The 18,912-nt window shown below is 45.3% G+C and overlaps 3 protein-coding genes across 8 annotated transcripts; all 3 read right to left on the minus strand.

Annotated features, from left to right (window-relative positions):
* Nucleotides 1-11: 11 nt before the first annotated feature.
* LOC147134123 (uncharacterized) lies at nt 12-5,866 on the minus strand. 2 transcript variants are annotated; one of them, XM_086055679.1, is made up of 6 exons: nt 5,143-5,866; nt 4,421-4,639; nt 3,159-3,283; nt 2,461-2,637; nt 1,646-2,053; nt 12-1,460 (listed from the first exon to the last, which is right to left on the minus strand). In XM_086055679.1, the coding sequence occupies exons 2-6, from the start codon at nt 4,581-4,583 to the stop codon at nt 429-431; spliced, it is 1,905 nt and encodes a 634-aa protein (XP_085911805.1). In that variant the 5' UTR covers nt 4,584-4,639; nt 5,143-5,866; the 3' UTR covers nt 12-428. The 2 variants fall into 2 exon arrangements, with proteins under 2 accessions (XP_085911805.1, XP_085911806.1); XM_086055680.1 differs by lacking the exon at nt 5,143-5,866 and having other exon boundaries at nt 3,221-3,283; nt 4,421-4,770.
* On the minus strand, nt 5,147-14,104 carry LOC147134124 (somatostatin receptor type 5-like). Of its 3 annotated transcripts, none has more exons than XM_086055683.1 (3): nt 13,959-14,104; nt 7,452-8,147; nt 5,147-6,544 (listed from the first exon to the last, which is right to left on the minus strand). In XM_086055683.1, the coding sequence occupies exons 2-3, from the start codon at nt 8,127-8,129 to the stop codon at nt 5,882-5,884; spliced, it is 1,341 nt and encodes a 446-aa protein (XP_085911809.1). In that variant the 5' UTR covers nt 8,130-8,147; nt 13,959-14,104; the 3' UTR covers nt 5,147-5,881. The 3 variants fall into 3 exon arrangements, with proteins under 3 accessions (XP_085911809.1, XP_085911810.1, XP_085911807.1); XM_086055684.1 differs by lacking the exon at nt 13,959-14,104 and adding an exon at nt 9,813-10,012 and having other exon boundaries at nt 7,512-8,147; XM_086055681.1 differs by lacking the exon at nt 13,959-14,104 and adding an exon at nt 9,813-10,012.
* grap2a (GRB2 related adaptor protein 2a) lies at nt 10,135-18,492 on the minus strand. 3 transcript variants are annotated; one of them, XM_086055687.1, is made up of 9 exons: nt 18,174-18,492; nt 16,888-16,994; nt 16,711-16,802; nt 16,519-16,638; nt 15,510-15,696; nt 14,638-14,748; nt 14,256-14,360; nt 13,959-14,184; nt 10,135-10,645 (listed from the first exon to the last, which is right to left on the minus strand). In XM_086055687.1, the coding sequence occupies exons 2-8, from the start codon at nt 16,963-16,965 to the stop codon at nt 14,002-14,004; spliced, it is 876 nt and encodes a 291-aa protein (XP_085911813.1). In that variant the 5' UTR covers nt 16,966-16,994; nt 18,174-18,492; the 3' UTR covers nt 10,135-10,645; nt 13,959-14,001. The 3 variants fall into 3 exon arrangements, with proteins under 3 accessions (XP_085911813.1, XP_085911814.1, XP_085911812.1); XM_086055688.1 differs by lacking the exon at nt 10,135-10,645 and having other exon boundaries at nt 13,914-14,181; XM_086055686.1 differs by lacking the exon at nt 10,135-10,645 and having other exon boundaries at nt 13,914-14,184.
* Nucleotides 18,493-18,912: the final 420 nt, after the last annotated feature.

Genomic DNA, 18,912 nt, shown 5'->3' on the forward strand with positions numbered 1-18,912 from the left:
AAGAGCAGAAGTCAATACAAAACCTCTGTAAAAGTTTATTAAAAGTTGACTAATAGCACAACCAGTATTTAGACCAACATTAACACAAATTCTTTTTTTTCATGCTGTTGTGATGTTAAATGTCAACAAGGTGATGTACCTGCTGCTGGACCGGCGTGAATTTGGAGGGGCAATAAGAGGAAAAAAAAACTCAAGAAAGTCTTTGGAAGAGCAGTACAGTGTCAGGACCACACTCTGCCATGAATAATACAAAAATCTGCCAGTGATTTTACACCAAGAAAAAAGTCAATTGCCACAAAAAAACAAAACAAAACAAAAAACAAAAACAATTTTTCTGATGGATAGAAATTCCTGTCATCGCTTCAACATACAGTGGATCTTAATTAACTCAAGGTATTGGCATTGGCAGGAGAAGGGCGTGGCCGGCGTCACCGTTGGTCCCCGTGGCACTTCATGTGCAGTCTGAGGTTGGCCTTGCGGAAGAAGGCCTTCCCGCACACTTGGCACTTGTGCGCCTTCTGGCCCGTGTGCACGTCATTGTGCTTGCTGAGGGACGAGCGGTCGCCGAAGCGCCGTCCGCACACGCCGCACGCGTACGGCTTCTCGCCCGTGTGCGTGCGCATGTGTCGCTTCATGTTGTGCTGACAGTTGAAGGCCTTCCCGCACACGCTACACTGGAAGGGCTTCTCGCCCGTGTGCACCCGCATGTGCGTGTCCAGATCCCGGCGGCTGTCGAAGCACTTGCCGCACATTCCGCACACTTTGCCGTTTTTGTGCGTGGCCAGGTGGGCCTTCATCTGGTCGCCGGTGTCGGTGTGAGCGCCGCACACGGCGCAGTCCGTCTGGTGGCTCTCCGAGTGGTTGACCAGCGAGACCAGCGAGTGGAACATGCGGCCGCACACCACGCAGATGACGCGGCTTTTCTTGGGCGAGCGCCGGCCCTTGGACGTCTCCTTCTTCTGGTGCGTGAGCAGGTGGCGCACCCTGGCCGAGTGGTCGTTGAAGAGCTTGCCGCACTGGTCGCAGGCGTAGGGCCGCTCGCCCGTGTGCGTGCGCATGTGGCGCCGCATGTTGTGCTGACAGTTGAAGGCTTTGCCGCACTCGCTGCACAGGAAGGGCTTCTCGCCCGTGTGCACGCGCATGTGCGTGTCCAGGTCGCGGGCGCTGTCGAAGCGCTTGCCGCACACGGCGCACACCTTGCCGCTGTTGTGCGTCCGCAGGTGCGCCGGCAGGTCGTCGACGCGGGCGCCGCACACGCCGCAGTCGGCCTCGTGCTCGTGGGCGTGGTTGACCAGAGAAATGACGGAGTGGAAGCCTTTACCGCACACCACGCACACCACGCGACCCTTGGGCTGCTCGCCGCTCGCCTGCCGCTCGCCTGGCACGCCGTCCGCGATGCTCTCGTGGACCTGCAGGTGGCGCTTCCTGGTGGAGTGGTCGCTGAACTGCTGGCCGCATACCTGTGGAAAGCCGTATTTAGTAGTCCACTTAATAGGTAGAGCTAACATCCGTATCATTTTGTACGAGGTCGTGTATAACACGGCCCTTAGATTTTGGATGACGTTTAACAAAAAAGGTGCGCCATTCTTATGAAATGAGTGAGGAAAGCGGATATGAACAATACGGAATAATTGCGGATGCTCACGTGGCAGGCGTAGGGTTTCTCCCCCGTGTGCCGGCGCATGTGGCGGGTCAGGTTGTGATGACAATTGAAGGCCTTGCTGCACTCGCCGCACTCGAAGGGCTTCTCGCCCGTGTGCACGCGCGCGTGCATCTCCAGAGCCTTGGCCGTGCCGAAGCCTTTGCCGCACACGTCGCACACGTTGCCCCTCATATGCGTCTTGACGTGGCTTTCGAAGCTTTCGTCCGAGTCGAAGCGCTGGCCGCACACGCCGCACACGTCCTTGGGGTGCGCCTCGACGTGATTGGCCAGCGAGATGACGGCGTGGAAGCTCTTGGCGCAAACTTTGCAGCTGAAGGCCGCCTTGGCCTTCCGCGGCGTTTTCTTCTTGGGCTCATCGCTCTCGCTGGGCCGCCACTCCTCATCGCTGTCCTTCGGAAGTCAAATCATCGGGTTAGGGCAGGCATGTCCAAAAACGTTTGACCCACGTCGTCTTGTTGAAAGGCAACGCCACCAAATCCAGATTTGGAAGAAAGTCATGCAAGGCTTCGTACAGCTAAAGACAAGTGAAATGCAAGACTTTTGATTCCATTCAAAATAACATTTAATTGCATTTTGACGTGCGTCTGCTCTGAAGCATCTCAACCAAGCCCACAAAAATCTCTCATTTTTATGGCATAAATCAAATAGAACTAATTTTGGTCATTCTAATGGACCTAAAAGAGGTAAAATTAAGTCTGCTGTCTTTTTATATCGCAAATGCAAACATCTGTTTTCAACTAGAAAAATCCTTGTCGGTCGGAGTAGGAAATGTTTTTTTTTTTTTGGGTTACGCTTACCTGGCCCTGCGTGGTCAGTGAAGACGCTTTGTCATCGTCACCGTTGTCACCGTTACCGTTGTCGATGTCGCCTTGACGCACCACTTCATCTTGGTGCGCCACCTCTTGCCGATGGTCGCACGCCACGGCCGCCTGCTGCTCCCGTGTGCTGCTCGGCTCATCGTCTCCTCTCACACTCTGGAATCACCGTCACCGCACGTTGATGGGGCGCTCTTACAGCTGAATTGTCCACGCGCTAGTACAGTCATTCTCAAAGTGCGGAACGAGTACCACGAGTGCCACTCGCTGGCATCTTGGTGCCAAAGAACTATGTTGAGGTAAGTTGAGCGTCCTTAAGAATAACAACAACAATAGATTTGATTTCTTATAGTGCTTTTCAGAGCACTCAATGTTGCTTTATGTAGCATAAAAAAATTTCAACAACAAAAAAAAAAATCTGTTAATTGTTAGCCATATGAGTAGCACAAGCTGACTGCACGCTACTAAGGAATGCTAGTCAAGTGCTAAATGTTAACTCACAGAATTTTACATCAACTTGTAGTACTAGAAGCACACGTGTCAACTAGTAAATACTTTGGCCTGACTAGTAACATGTAACTAGTAACTAGATCATTCTACTAGTGCAAGGCTTTGTCTTAAAGAGGACAAAGCGCGTACTGTTAGGATCTGGAATAAACGCTCAGCTGGGCTGGGTTTACCCGCTCACTGACGGTGGGATCCTGCTCGAGCGGCGCTTTCCAGTCGCGATCGCACAGCTCACCCTCGCCTTCGTCTTGCAGCTGCAGGCCTTCCGGCGGGACTGACACACACGGCAGCGCTGCATCTTCACCGCAAAACAAAGCAACACTCATGTTGTTGTGATTATCCATATTAATAACAGGAACAACAGATGCAAATTAGCCATTGGCTATAATCTGTCATATTTACAGGAAACTGTATAAATATGCACTGTCCCTGTATACTTTGAAAAATAAAATACAACTCCAAATACAAATCCCTCTCAATCTACACTCATTACAGAAATGGGGCTATATGATTAGCACATTTAAATGTTATTTTAATGTCTAAATTTGATTTTATGTTTCAATGTCCAATACAAATTGCATACACAGGGTGTATTATAATTGGAAATTTGACAGTTCTATGTATCACGGTCAATATAGCATTACGGCTCCAAGTTGCAACTATCAAATATTATAATAATTAACCTGTTGATTATTTTTCAATAATACAAATCGAAGAATCGGATTTTAATTTCTATCCCTTAATTGAAAACCATTATTATTGGCATTAACATGATTACTATGACGGTAGCAAAAGTAACCCAATTCTGCCCTTGGTGTTGACTTTCTACAATCAAGCATTTACAATATCGGCTTTGACCCTGATCCAATAATACGTATTCGCGTGTTCATGATGCTTCCTCCTCAATGTCCTCAATGTTACGGGTCCCAAAGACTTGGAATCCCGGATAACAAAAAGATTTTGGCTGTGTCTTAACACCTGAAACACACAGGTAAAAGTGGAGAAGGAGTGAAGACACGGACCGCTTTCTTTCCATCCCAAACCTCTTCTGAAGGGAGGGGGAGTGAGTTCCCTCGCTTAACTAGGAACCTGGGCGCAACAACACTTGACAACAACAATGGTTCCGTTCTTTGTTTCCTATCCACAGTTATCATAATGAATTTGAAAAAATGTTTTCATTTACATTTGCTTGTAAAATAAATTGAGTACAAAATAAGCTCTTATTAACAAAATAATTGTGACCACACATTTTTGAGTGTCACATTCAGCTTCTACCTGTGCGTATGCGTTTTGCACGACTCACTAGCGGCCTCTTTCGTCAACGAAGCAGCAGTGCAAACTGAACGTGATCCAACGAAGTTGTCGATGGAGTCATTGAAAGACATTTGGACGAGTTTAATGGCTCGGAGTTTCCAAGGTCAGAAGAGAAACGAACCTTTTTCTTGTGCGAGCCTTTGGTGTCGATTGAGCTCCAGCCTGGAGCGCCGCAGCTCATCCTCGAGGTCGACGATGGTGCCTTTCACCGCCTGGAAGATCTCCTCGGCGGCCGCGCGAAGACGCTCGTTGACGGCAGCTTGGAGCCGCTGGAAGCTCGACATGACGCCGGAGGACACTCGGACGAAAGTCGATAGAGAGGGAAAGAAAAAAAACAAGTCTGCTTCGGAAGCATCCAAGCAGACGCCCAACTATTGATTAGGAACAGGGACGCTCTCTTCCGGCGTACTCTTCTTCGTGTGGCTCAGAGTAGCGTGCTGCTGCCTCTAGCGGGACATTCTTGGGACTACACGCAAAATGCTTGCATATTTCACGAGCGTTCTCGAATCGAGATTACTTTCGGAACAGTACTATACATTAGAACTGCTAAATCAAAAATGTATTTATTCATGTATGACATTAAATAATTATTCAGAATAGCTCACTGAAAATTATTATGAATATTAAAATGAACAATTTCACCATGTATGTAGAAAAAACTATTCCAGAATAATTATTTTAATAAAATGATCACAGCTCATTCAGCCCACATTATTAAGTCCCATAATATTCGTTTGATTATTTTCATAGTCTATCCATCTGTCCAAATCAACAAACAATACAAAACCCAGCAAAGGGCACACAATACAGCTGGGATGAATTAGCAAAAGCAATCAGATTTACCGGGAGAAGCTCCAGACTTTTAATCAACACTTCACATGATGACTAGCAATGGACTGGTGGGACTGCAGCGTAACCAAGAGATCCCATCACAATAACCAACACGCACGCATGCACGCACACACACACAATTTCAGTAATTAGTTAGTGTGTTGAAGTAGCACAAGAGTGCATATTGTCACTCAAGTGGCTCACAGACACAAAACGAATGAGTCACAGTGAGGCCGCAATCACGCCCAACACCTGAACATAGACAAAACCCTCTTACAGGTTTTCGACGCCACTCAGAGGACAGGCAACGTCAATTACAAATACTTTTCATGTGTTCTTAAATGTCAACATGAGATGTGTAAAGCCAAGTGTGTCAAACAGTGCTGGGAAGTAACCTTGTACTTTGGTACTGTACTTAAAAAGGAAGCCACCCCCAAATTTTCTTTCCAATAATATGTTCTACGCAGCCCCACGAGTCTAAACACGGCATTCTGATTGATATTGTGTTTGTGGAATATGAGTTCAGTAGTAAAATCCACCCATTTTTGTCCATCTCAGGGGGCGGCCATTTTGTCACTTGCTGTCGACCAGAAATGACATCACAGTTACTCAGTGCTTCAAGGAAGAACCAATCATTGTTCGGCTTCAGAAAACAGATGAGCCGTGATTGGTCGCGACCGGACTGGTCGCCAAGCAATTTCAGAGCACTTCTTGACAAATGGCTTGTTCCCTGCGCAGCTCGGTCTTCGTATTACAAGTCCATTATTTCCAAAGCGCCGCTATGCTCCACGTTGTCGTCAGGCATCGTTTTTGCGCTCCAGTTTGCGTCGTTTCCGAGCAAAGGTGTCGCGAGTGAGGCCTCGCCGGTCTCAAGGTCCCTGCCGCCGGATTGCGCCATTTGTCCTTGGGGATCCTGCCCGGCGGCGTCGGCCTCTGGCAATAAGGGCTCCAGACCCTGTGGCGGGCAGCCCGCCATTCCGTTCCGCCCCATTCTCAAGACTTGCGTCATTTCCGAGACGTCGTCGTCTTGGCGGAGTCCTCGCCTCAGGCTCTCCCGGGGCACCAGTGCCCGCCTGCTGCCCTCCTGTGGCGGCTGGCTGGCGCGGTGGTCCTCCACCTTGCGGGTGGCGCGGCAGAGGGCTTTGCGGAAGCCCCTCTTGAAGTTGTCCGACATGAAGCCGTAGACCAGCGGGTTGGCGCAGCTGTTGGCGTAGCCCAGCACCACCACGAAGTAGTAGAGGCCCTGGTAGTCGGAGGGCAGCGCCACCAGCAGGTTGAGCACGTTCAGCGCGTAGAAGGGCAGCCAGCACAAGACGAAGACGGCCACCACGATCACCACCATGCGCGTCACCTTGCGCTCCGACTTGCGGCGCTTGGCCGAGGCTGCGTGGACCTTCTTGGCCGAGCTGCGCACCTTCGAATCAAAATAATAAGTAATACATTACATTTAAAGTGGGAGTCAACCCAAACATATTTTTTTCAAGAATATGTTGCCAGCAGGCCCACTAGTTGAAACTAGTCTGATTAATTTTGCGTTTGTGGAATATAAATCAAGCAGCAAAATGCACTGGTTTGGCCATCCCTGGGGGCGGCCATTTTGTCTTCTGTCGACCGAAAATGACATTACAACTGCTCACAACGACCAATCACGGCTCAGATTCAGAAAACAGGTCAGCCGTGATGAGGTCATTTTTAGTCGACAGAAGACAAAATGGCCGCCCCCAGAGATGGCTAGAAACGGGTGGATTAACTCTTATTCCACAAACGCAATTTTTTATCAGAATGCTCTGTTTCAACTAGTGGGATTGCATAGAACATAATCTTGAAAAAAAAAAAGGTTTGCGTTGACTTCCACTAAAGAAGAAGTCAAGCCCAAAATGTGCTTCCCAATAATATGTTGTATGAAGTCACACTTGATATTCCGAGTAATATTGTGTTTGTGGGATACAAATTAAGCAGCAAAATCCACCCATTTTTTAGCCATCTCAGGGGGCGGCCATTTTGTCACTCGCTGTCGACGTCACAGTTGGAACAACCAATCACGCCTCACCTGTCTTGTGAATCTGAGCTGTGATTGGTTGTTACCTGAGCAACTATGTTGTCATTTTCGGTGGACAGGAAGCGACAAAACGGCCGGCCACTGAAATGGACAAAAACGGGTGGATTTTGCAACTTAATTTGTATTATTCGCATTATTCGCAAACACAATCTGATTCTGAATATCAGGTTTGGACTACTGGGGCCTCAAACCGAGATTCTTTGCGGATTTAGACCGCGGCGACCAACGAACAAAGAGCCCTCGATGCATTTGCAAAGATAACCTTGAAGACGATGAGCAGGTAGCAGAGGCAGATGATGAGCAGCGGGCACAGGAAGCCCACCGTGGACGTGTAGACGATGAACGCCGCCCTCCACACCTTGGCGGGGGCCGGCCACAGGATGTTGCAGTTGCCGCCCGCTTTCTGGATGTTGGCGAAGACCACCACGGGCAGGACCACCAGGAAGGACAGCGCCCACACGGTGCCGTTGACCGCCTTGGCAACGCGGGGGCGGCGCCAGCGGGCCGAGCGGATGGGGTGGCCCACCGCCAGGTAGCGGTCCACGCTCATGACGGTCAGGCAGAAGATGCTGGTGAACTGGTTGATGGAGTCCACCGTCATCACCAGGCGGCACATGAACGACCCGAACGGCCACGTCTGCAGCGAGTTCTGCACGGCCAGGAAGGGAAGGCCCAGCATGAAGAGCTCGTCGGCGATGGCCAGGTTGAGGATGTACATGTTGGTCACCGACTCCATCTTGGAGTGACGCAGCACGATGTGGATGACCAGCGTGTTCCCGCCCAGACCGATCACGCACACGATCACGTAGATGAGCGGGATGAGGACGCCAGCCACGCCGGGGCCCGACCCGTCGTCCGGCGCCGTCGCGTTGCTGACGTTGAGTGGGAGCAGAGGAAGATCCCGGAAGGCGGCGCTGGCGTTCTCCACCGCCGCCTCCATGTTGGCAAAACGGCTTGGCTGCAAAAAAAAAAAAAAGATGATGCAAAACTTCAAATGTGGACTACATTTAATCCTCCACAGGCACCGCCACTTCAAATGGTTATTGTGTGTGCGTATGAAACAAAAACGGCCACTTTTGCTTTTAATATCACCAAGCGTCCACATCATTTCGGCGTCTTTGCTCGTCAGGGGTGGTCGCCATGGAAACGCGCCAGCGGGGCCTCCGATATCAAAGTCATAAATCATCAATAAACGTCAGCGCCTTCTCGCCAAAGGCAAAACACAAAGAAATGAAAGGACGATGAGAACACAAAGTCAAGTAGAACGTCGATATTGTCGAGTCCTTAAACGTCTTCAAAGAACACAAAAAAATGATATTGATTGCTTGATTGGTTCACTTTTTAATCAAACACGCCTCCGGCTATCCGAAGAAGAGAAGATGCATTTTCAGGATGAAGACATAGCTTGCTAGCTAATTGCACATCACAAGCGAGCTGGATAATCACTGACGCTAATGAAGGCGCTCAAGTTTTTATGTCATGGGGGAGGGGCGTCACTGTTTTAGCCACGCCCCAGGGGAACACTCAAATACTCGCAGAAGTGTTTCAATAAGTTGAAGCTACTTTCAAATCAATTTAATGATTTGTGACATGTGCTAAATGCTAATTGCGCTAACGCTGGGAGACGAAATGTCAGCAGGTTGTTCTGCGACCATCCCAAAGGTCAGCGGGACTTGAAAGCTTGCCGTGGAACTACACACACGCGCATGTGCGCACGCAAACGCGTGTGTTCCACTCACACGCAGCAGAAGCTGCATCATATTTCTCACTGCTGCTGCTGCTGCTGATGATGATGATGATGATGATGGATGTTAAAGTTTCTTTTCAGTGACAATTTCTTCATCAAACTATCAATATTAATATTAATCACATTGTCAGACTGTATGCATATACATATATATATATATATATATATACACATATAAATATATATATATATACATATATATATATATATATATATATATATATATATATATTTATATATATAATTTTTTTATCAACATTATGCTGCTCAACAACTGTATTTTATTACATTGTACGTATTGCATATCGTCGCTGTCCTGTGAAAAACACTTATCTCCAATTTCGGAAACTTTTTTTAATTTTCACTTTAATGCGATGTTTGCAACGCGGAAATATGATTCATGTAAAAATAAATAAATGAAAAAAAAATGGAGATGTGTTTTTCACATGACAGCGACGATATGTAAAATCACTATTGTGCTAACAAATTTCCATCTCTCAATTTGCACATAATTTTCAAATGACTTTTTTCAATGTTACGCATATATATTAGCATATCAACAGTTTCATCCACTGTAAATAATGAGTGTATTAAATTTCCTAATTATATCACTATTGATAATATACTTCCCAATTTGCATAACTATTACCCTAAGGTAATTTGTCTGCAATCTGCAAATCATGGCATTAAATTGCCGTCAATCTTGCATCAATCTTTGCATCACAAATCTCGCTCATGATGTTTGTTCATCTTCCAACTGAAGAAAGTGTTGAAAACGTGCATTTTTTTTTTGGGGGGGGGGGGCCAATGTGTGCAGACTTGAAGGACACTCCGTCTTCTGTTTTTGGTGGCCCAAGCACAAAGAATGCATCTTACCTTTTGGACGACTTGTTCGTCTTCTGTTCACAACACCAGCACCAAACTCGACCGGTCGCCAGGTTCGGTCAGCTCAAGTCCACGTTGCATCGTGAGTGGAACCATCATCATCATCATCATCATCATCATCATCACCGTCGTCATCATCAGCAGCAGCAGCAGCAGGAATAGAGCACTTGTCCGCTTGTAACTAGGAGACAGCTAGTCAAGTGGGAGGTGTCAGGATGCCATTCAGTGTGCATGTGTGTCTAAGTGTGTGTGTGTAAGTGTCACAAGGGAGGTTGCAGTGTTAGTGAACCTTCTGGAAAGAAGAAATGGGAGATAGTGTTTGACTTTTAATGGAGCAGCGAGTCAGATAAATAATGGAGTACAATATGTTTTTTTTTTCTTAAAGCGGAAGTCAACCCAAACATATTTTTTTCAGGAATATGTTCTATGCAAGCCCACTAGTTGAAACAAGGCATTCTGATAAAAATTGCGATTGTGGAATAAGGGTTAATCCACTCGTTTTTAGCTATCTCCGGGGGCGGCCATTTTGTCACTTCTGTCGACTGAAAATGACATCGCAAGTGCTCACAACGACCAATAACGTCTCAGATTCAGAAAAAAGGTCAGCCGTGATTGGTCGTTACCTGAGCAGTTGTGATGTCATTTTCAGTCGACAGAAGCACGCGTTGGGCCTTCTGCTCGAGCAATGTTTCCCGCGGTCTCTCGCCGACAATAAACGGTGACCTTGACGTGTTTCGGCGGTCAGACGATCACTCGCCACCCTGGAGTTGCCTCGTTTCCGTATTTCCCGCTTCTCGATCGGGCGCCCACGCTCAACAAGGGCCCTTGTGAAAGAAAACAAATGCTTTTCTCAAACCCCGCATAGTTATTGAAGATTTTTCAAATCAACCTGGAGTTTGGACCGGCAAGAATATATTTTGATTTGAAAACGCCAAACACTTTTTGACATGAAAAAGTTGAAAAAGAGTCTGGCACATTTCTGAGATCCGTTATTTGTTTGAGACTCTTCAAGGGCACTTATGAGTCAGGAATAAGAAAAGTTGTGTTATACAAGAAGATGTCAAAGTGCTAAGAAAAAGCAAAGAATAAGTGAAATACACGGAAAGAGTAACTTTGTTGAAATATTATCAAGTACTTCTATAAGTGTTAGCGCAAGACAGTGAGGAGGCGTTTACACGTGTACAATGTACAAAACGCACTCAATCAAATGTTAAAAGTGAATTTAGAGATTTGTTTCCAACTACGGTACCTTTGACATGTTTAAAGGTAATTGCTGAAAATGTTTCAAAGGCTGCGAACATGAGGAACTTATTTAGCAATTAGCAAAGTCTGCCGGTTTGGGCTAACGTGTTCCTTAGCATGATTACCGGCACGAATCATGTCAAACATTGTTGGCCAACATTGCTAAAAACTAATAACGGATTTGCATCCGCAACAGCGTGTGTAAAATATTTCCTGGAATACTGACAACAGTGGCTAACGTAATTGCTAACGTTCTTTTGAGGTTTAAAAAAACAAAAACACACAGTCACGCGTTTGTGCGGCGGTCACAATGTGATTAGCGTCTCGGGGCTCGTTAAGTTCAGCACGTTTTCTTTGCAATGGCTCGGATGACAAAAGCTACGCTCGATAGCCAAGCACTGGCAGACCCGATCCATAGCTCGTTAGCAAAGTGCTTTGTTACTGCGGCGCTCTTAGCAGTTCTACAAAAGGCCGCCGCTAATAGCAGCAAAGACAAGCAACCGAACCAGCTGTTCGCCCTTACTGTGGGGATTCTCAACATCGACCTTTTACCGACGTTAGTTTCGGTTGCAAGCTTCTGATTTAGGTTGACAACCCCGAAAGAAAGAACAACAATCGGTAAACAAGTCACACCGCACCAAAACCGCAACCAAACATTTGACTCATTAATTGAAATGTAATTGAAATAAAACACGTTGTAGGTATTGTTTTTAGTCTGTCTTCATCTCAATATTTTTCCATGCGCAGAATGAAAATCCAAAAAGTCATCATTACAGATTTGCATACCAACAGCTCTCCTGCGGCTGTTTTCAGGCGCTGCTGTTTTTCTCTTTGCAAGATGCAAAGTCAGGGTTTCAGTAAATAAAATTGTCCCGATCAATGCCAATCGCACTCACAATCAAGCAGGAAGAAATCAAAGTCAAAATCAATATTTTGCTGAAGTTAATTCACTAGCGAATGCCATTTTTTTTTCCATCTCAAGCACTGATTTGCTAGCTAACAGCCAATCAGACTGACGCCATTCTGCTTTCAACCATCAATGGCTCATTCGTTGAAATCATAGCTAGAAAGCACAATGACACAAAAGTCTCTTAATTCTTCACAATTTGAAATGTTGCTTTTTACTTCGGTTCGTTCCTGCTTGTATTGCGAGTGTGCGCGCAACATTGGGATATGTGCGGATTGTATTTCAATAAAACCTTGACTGTGGAAGGGATGATGAACAATTACTTCTCGGCCATGTTGATTACTTGCCATAATGGTTTTGGTTGACATTATTGGAAAAATGTAATGTTCTTTACTAGATTATTTTAGAGTTTGCATTTAGATAAATTGTGAGAAAACGTTTTTTAAATAGCAGTTCATTAAAAAAAAAAAAAAAAAAAACGTGGCAAAGTATCGAGGCCTCTAAGAATACTGCATCCATGTGAAAATGGCAGGAAAATCTGATTTTCCGCTAGGTGTGGGGGAAGGTTGCGGCCTTGGCCACCCCGTAGCTCCGCCCCTGTTCCGAAGCGCGTTTTATGCTTTCCACGTCGAACGCACGCCGACGTGCCGTTTGTTAGCGTGTACGTGTCGGAGAGCATCTCGTCCGACAAGGTTATCTGATTGTGGTGGCCTGGTAACCACGGCAACAGAACCACACGGCGAATGATGAGACCTTGGGAGGTTTCAAGAGCGTTGAGAAAGTCACTTGCGCAACGACCTCCATCACAACATTCAAATGCTCATTCGTACGTTTACAATAAGACCAACTCGGTTCGCTTGCGCGCTTTTGAAAAATGTATACTTCCCCGCACTGACAGGAAGTCAAATGAGTTCATCATAAGCCATCAACATCTTCACATCAGTTGTGAAGATGATGATGAAGATGAAGGTCACCTGACCACACGCTGCAGCAGCAAGGAGTCAAGCAAACAAACCACTTCCTGGCTGAGCAAAGTGGAGCACCTCAGCCTCAACACTCAAAACACACCAGAGCTGCTTCTCCATGTCACATTTGACATATTTGGATTTTTTTTTTAGCACCACACTTTAAAGAACATGAAGTCGCAACAGAGTTACCAAGAAAACCAAAATCGTTCTCGGCCACGATCGGGCTCAAGTTGCGGCGAGGACGATGCACGAGTCATACGAGGTTTTCCAACTGTTCGTCAAGGTGTGCGGACTTGCCGCTCTCCGATGTGCGAGTGTTCCCCGACTCTCTGCAGGCGTTTCTCAAAAGTGAGTTTCGATAATCGAGCCGAAAGCTCATTTGCATACCAAGTCAAATTGTCGAGAGAGAGTAGAACCCAAATGCAGTTCGCCAGACCACAGCTGGCAGGGAATTTTTCTCCCCCGGGGCTAAAGTTGGACTTGACCGATACATAGTGGGGCTAAGAAAACAATTTATAAATATAGTTTACAAAAGCAAATAAAATACTGCAGATTTCTTCCGGGGCTATAATATGAAAATACTTTGACAAGTAAGTGGCCAACTTTTATGAGGGAAAACTGGGTAAGCTGTGTCCAAAGTTGAACATATGAAAGAGTTACAGCAAACAAGCCTTTTTGTGTTCTTTCCTTCACTCCATGAAAATCGATAAAATTAATAAAGGAATCGAATTGGAAATGGAATAGGCACGACTAAATTCTTATCAATTCCGATCCCTAATTGGGAAACACCGCACAAAATGTCAAGAAAAGCTCCAATGTTTTAATCACCAAAATCCAAATTTGAATTTTAATGGATTTTTCAACAATTCGGACAAAATAATCTCGAATGAATGCAGGCTACCCATAATGATTTGCACGGCACAAATGATTGCGGTTGCCGCTTGGCCGTTGTATGTACAAAATTAAAAGCACAGCAAAATGAAATGTCCCTTTATTTCGAAACATTTCTCCTGGCTGTACCTAATGAATTGAGCCTGACTTGGCTCCTCCCCCTTCTCCCGCATCAAAGTGGTCTGGTGTAGTTTGCCGGAAAGAGTCCTTTCCTGCCGCCGCATCGTCCCGTCCACCAGGCGGGGTCGGAGGCGTCGGTGATGTTGATGACGTCGCCGGCGCAGAAGCTCAACTCGTCGTCTTCTTCGGCGCTGAAGTCGTACAAAGCCAAAACCTGTTGCGGCGCCGCCGCCTTCTGCGGCACACGTAGCATGTTGCTATGCTAATGCTAACAGAGAAGCATTCAATTCCGCGAGTTGGTCAGACCTGGTGAAGGCGGGCGCTGTCAGGTGCTCGAGCGGCAGCGATCGGGCTTCTTCTTCCCGATTGGGCGACACTCTCAATGCGTTCCTCCAGGCCGCGCCCCCTGGGCTGAAAAACAAGTCTTAAACAGACCTCCGAGTCCCAACTTTAACAATAACGATCAGGTACCCAATTTTAACCGTCAAGTCCCAACTTTGACATTCAAAGTCAAACATTGATCTTCAGGTTATTATTGTAAAAACCCGTAAAAAAACGATGGCTTGAAAATCGATGTAGCCGGGGCGCAAAATGATGAACGGCAATATAGCAGAGGTTCTCTAAAAATATTTACAGTGGGAATGAAGAATCATTAAAGGAACATTTTGCGACAATATTGTGAGGCTACCATGTTGTCGTGCTGAGGCTGATCGCTGACTCGCCGTGCGGCGGCGGCGGCCATGTTGGCAGCCATGATGTTGGACATGCTTTGCTGTTCGGGTAAGCTTCCACCCTTCGCCTGCAGGGGGAGACACACTACTAAGTATAAAACACCACTAGGTGACAGAATGATGCAGCATACAAGTTTTTCCAGTAGCCAGCTGTAGCTTGGTTCCATCTTTTTGCTTTGTGTTGCGAGGTCAACTTTGAGCGAGCATCAAAGAGGCCGTCGCGCAAGTGAAGTGGGGTGAGAAAAAAAAAAAAAAACGCATGTGGGCAAGGAGAGCTCCAGACAAACAAAAATGCAAAATGGAAACATTTTTAAGGAGCTGCCGTAGACCACAACTCACGCACAGACACTCACAAACCGCTCCTGATGTCGCTGACTAGGCCACACCCCTTAAAGACACACATGAAAACGGCAGAAGTATGTGCGGTAATTACACTTCATGAAAAGTGTTTTTTTGTGTGCTGCAATGTAATCTTAGCATTTCAATGGGGAGAATTAATTTAATATTTAGTTGATAGTCAAATAAGTCAAGTTACCGCTGTACTTTTTTCTTTATTATTGTGGTTAACAAAATGCTCACAGGTGCCCATCGAGATTCCAACCTTTGCGTTGCGAGGCGACACGTGTGCTATTTGATTGACACTTGACCATTGAGCAAGGCGTGGTTTCAGCGCAGATGAAGCGGACACGCCCACAAGAGAGGAGTCAACGACTTGACTTTTCAACATTTTATATACTTGGCGTTTTTCTTAATTATTCCAATGTCAGAGTTGTTAACAACGTTGTGCTCTGAGGTTGGTCAAATTCACAAGATTGTTTTCAGTGTTTACCGATTGTGTGCCAGGCGTTGTTCTGATGGCGCCGTCGTCGTTGAGGAAGATGTTGGTGGTCTTGGAGATGGAGGTGGTCTTGTAGAAGTCCACCAGCTTGTTGAGGGACGCAAACTTCTCGGCCCACAGGAAGTAGTGACCTCGCTCGTCTCGGATCACCTTGAAGTGCTGCACGTCGCACTCGTGCCTGCGTCCCGGTCAAAGTTATGCCACAAACACAACTCAAGGTCAACAGGAAGGATGCGCTAAAACCCACGTTAGGTTAGCAATGCTACTTTTGTCAACACACTGCACTAGCATTCGCTAACCATTAGCATCAGCTAAACTTTTTACTTTCCATACAAACAAAAGTAGAATTGACACGATTTAAGAGTCTGTACACTCTTGCCTTAAGATATTGTATGAGTGACCCCGACTTTTGGGTTTTTCAAAATATAGCCTTTGTTTGGCCGATTATTTGCTTTCATTGGCAATCGGAAATTGGAGATTGCTGTGCCGCATGGTGGCAGTGAACTCACTTGATAAAAAAGCAGCAGTTTGGCAGATAACGAAATGAAACATAAAACAAGGAGAATTTATTTAGCACAACCTTAGGAGAAAGTCAATTTAGCTTAATGCTAACAAACAATACAAAACACCATTGACATGCTAACAGCTAGCATCGATAGTTGCTTATAAGCCAGTAAGCATTTCAATGCGTTCCACGTAAAACAGGGATTGGCTACCCACACTAAAATAAAATTGAATAAAAACCTTTTGAGAAAAAAAAAATGAAATACTTGTTTTATAAAGTACAATATTATACTGTGCAATTTTCTTATTAAAAACATTTCATTTGGGGGGCCGCTATCAACAGATTAATGGAAATTAATGTAATCAATTTTTTACCATGTAACCTAGCAAAATGGAGATAAAGTGAGGCGCCTTCACTTTTGGAGAAAGCGAAATTTTTGTTATTTTTGATAAGTACACGAAAATCTTAGACAAAATGTTGGACTTTGCGACTGACTTGACGGAGATGGAGAAGTTTCCGGGTGAACTTTGACATCCTCGGATGACGAAATCTCCGATGGGTTTGGCGCTGAGGATTTGCTCAGCCGCACCGCGAGTGGCGTTCTCCTGGAACCATCTGGAAACAGCCGCGCGTCACCACACAAGAAGGCGACAACCAAGGATGACATCACATGTGGGCGGGGCTTACCTGGGCACGGTCACGCCCACGTAGTTTTTGGGGACGAAGCCTTCGCGGCCGTCCATCTCGGCTTTGTACCACTCTCCGTGTGTGCTTAAAATCTGATGGGAGACAGAAAAATGCTTTTGGGATGAAAAGTTGCCTGGGCAACGACGGGCCGACATTGCGACGACCTTCGTTCCGAACCTTGACCACGTCGTCCTTCTTAAAGCTCAGTTCGCCAGCCGCTGTCGCCGTGAAGTCGTACTTTCCTCTCGCCTCCATGTTGTCAACCGCCACAGGCAAAACAACACCTAGAGAGACCAATTGATTTCAAAACAAAACGCACGTGATCAACATTTTATTAAATCGGAAAAAAACAAATCCCTTCAATGTGGAAAGCTTGACGCACTTTGCGAGATTCATGCGAAACAATGCAATACAAAGAGGTACACTGCAGATCATGGATGGGCAACTTTTTTTTTTTTTACACCCCCCTAAAAATTGTTGATAAATTGCTGATACACATTCAATATATGTTTTCTATGGGAAACGGGAGGAATGGGGGAAATTTGGGGGGGGGGGGGGGCATCATGGAAACAATGGCAGAACATGCAGGTTGTCGACTGTAGTTTTTAAATTGTAAAACCAAACACCAATCACCACTAGATGGCAGACATGTCTTAGCTGCACTTACGCCAGCTCTTTGACTGCCCGATACTACAACGTGAGTAGGCCTAAATATTTTTTTGCGAATTAGGAATGATATGCGGTAAAAACAGAGCGCCACAATAATGTTAACATTTTGAGTAAGTTGATTTTTGTGAAAGAAAAAAAAATGTACAAAATTAGTTCATGCACTAAATGTTGGTTTCTTGTTCAGCAGTTTTGTGCCAATCTTGAATGGTCATTTTCATGCAAGAGTTCCCTTTGCAGTTCACCCTTTGCAAAAGTGACAATATGTAGTTATTTTGTTGTGGCTTCGTGTGTGTTTTAATGACGCTATCATATTATTCATGGCTAATTTCATTAGTAATCAAATTGAATGCAACATCGAGTATTCGTTGGCAGTTCAAGTATCACGTGACGGTGAAGAGCGCCTCCTGCAGCTGCAACTGAAGCAACAATTGATGGAAAATTCCACCAATGGCGGGAACAAGTTGAACGTAGAAAATGTTCTATCATGTAACCATACTGATAATGAAGGCTAACTCCTTTGAAAGAAGATCAGAGGTTTGATAAGTATGTTCAATAACAATAACGATTTCATGTAGAATGTGAACAGTCATCTAGTGAAAGTGAAAATTAATTATAACTGACTCAATTGCTGTTTTAAGTATTGTAGCAGAGCAAACGTGCAATTAATCTTAAATCGCATCCTAATTATAAAATGCACGGGCATTGATGCACGTGCTCGTGTTTTTTAAACATTTGATATGAGTGATTTTCGTACACTTTTCATGACATAGTTACGTAATTTATAACATTTTTACCTTGCGAGGCTTTGTATCAACTTGTGTCAAGTTTATCCCATGGAAAATGGAGCCAAGAAGCAAAAAAACCGTTATTTTCTTTTCCCTTCCGCGTCACGTGCAGCAGCGCAGCCACGAGAGAGCACAGAAAATGAAACCCTTAAACGTCAAATACTGTCACTGACAAAAAACAAAACAAAACAAAAAAGCAACAATATTCGGAACGGAGGACAGCTAATTCATCTCAACGCACTTGTGCTCTGAAAGGAAAACGCACACATACCAACACACGAACACAGGCACCTGCTTATTTGGGGGCATTTAATCACTTCCGGCTTACGAAATAAAACTCATCCTGTTGCGTTTCCGTTTATGCGCTTCCAAGGAATAATTGTTGTACTGTCTTCCTTTTGGACGGTTTACCGCTGAAAATGGTGAATTTAAATGTATCTTTAGACTTTATTAAATAACTGGCTAGTTAATGCTTTAAAAACAAATGAATAAATAAAGGAAACAAATTTAAACAAAGACCTGAGTACATTTGCTGCATTCATTTAGACGTTTTTCACCCGAAAGTGGTTAATTCAAACCCCAGAATGATTATTCTAGTATTTATCTAGTTTGACACCAGATTTGAAGCCCAATCCTTAATTTGAACTGCGAGGCGTACTTGCCAACCGTGACTCACTAGGATTCTACTAGCAAAGTCTTATCCATGAATATTATATTAGTATATTCCTCGGTAGTGACTGCAAGGAGC

The sequence above is a fragment of the Filicampus tigris genome, chromosome 16, assembly GCF_054856515.1.
Source record: "Filicampus tigris isolate MCC_2025a chromosome 16, RoL_Ftig_1.0, whole genome shotgun sequence".
NCBI classification, from domain to species: domain Eukaryota; kingdom Metazoa; phylum Chordata; class Actinopteri; order Syngnathiformes; family Syngnathidae; genus Filicampus; species Filicampus tigris.

Coding starts and splice junctions, on each gene's coding strand:
- LOC147134123 (XM_086055679.1), bottom strand. CDS start 4,583: ATGTCGAGCTTCCAGCGGCTCCAAGCTGCCGTCAACGAGCGTCTTCGC. Junction 3,284..4,420: donor AAGGCTCGCACAAGAAAAAG/GTTCGTTTCTCT, acceptor TTTGCGGTGAAG/ATGCAGCGCTGCCGTGTGTG. Junction 2,054..2,460: donor CACTGACCACGCAGGGCCAG/GTAAGCGTAACC, acceptor TGACTTCCGAAG/GACAGCGATGAGGAGTGGCG.
- LOC147134124 (XM_086055683.1), bottom strand. CDS start 8,129: ATGGAGGCGGCGGTGGAGAACGCCAGCGCCGCCTTCCGGGATCTTCCT. Junction 6,545..7,451: donor ACCTGCTCATCGTCTTCAAG/GTTATCTTTGCA, acceptor TTTGATTCGAAG/GTGCGCAGCTCGGCCAAGAA.
- grap2a (XM_086055687.1), bottom strand. CDS start 16,965: ATGGAGGCGAGAGGAAAGTACGACTTCACGGCGACAGCGGCTGGCGAA. Junction 15,697..16,518: donor AACTTCTCCATCTCCGTCAA/GTCAGTCGCAAA, acceptor ACCGGGACGCAG/GCACGAGTGCGACGTGCAGC. Junction 14,361..14,637: donor AGCCTCAGCACGACAACATG/GTAGCCTCACAA, acceptor CTTGTTTTTCAG/CCCAGGGGGCGCGGCCTGGA.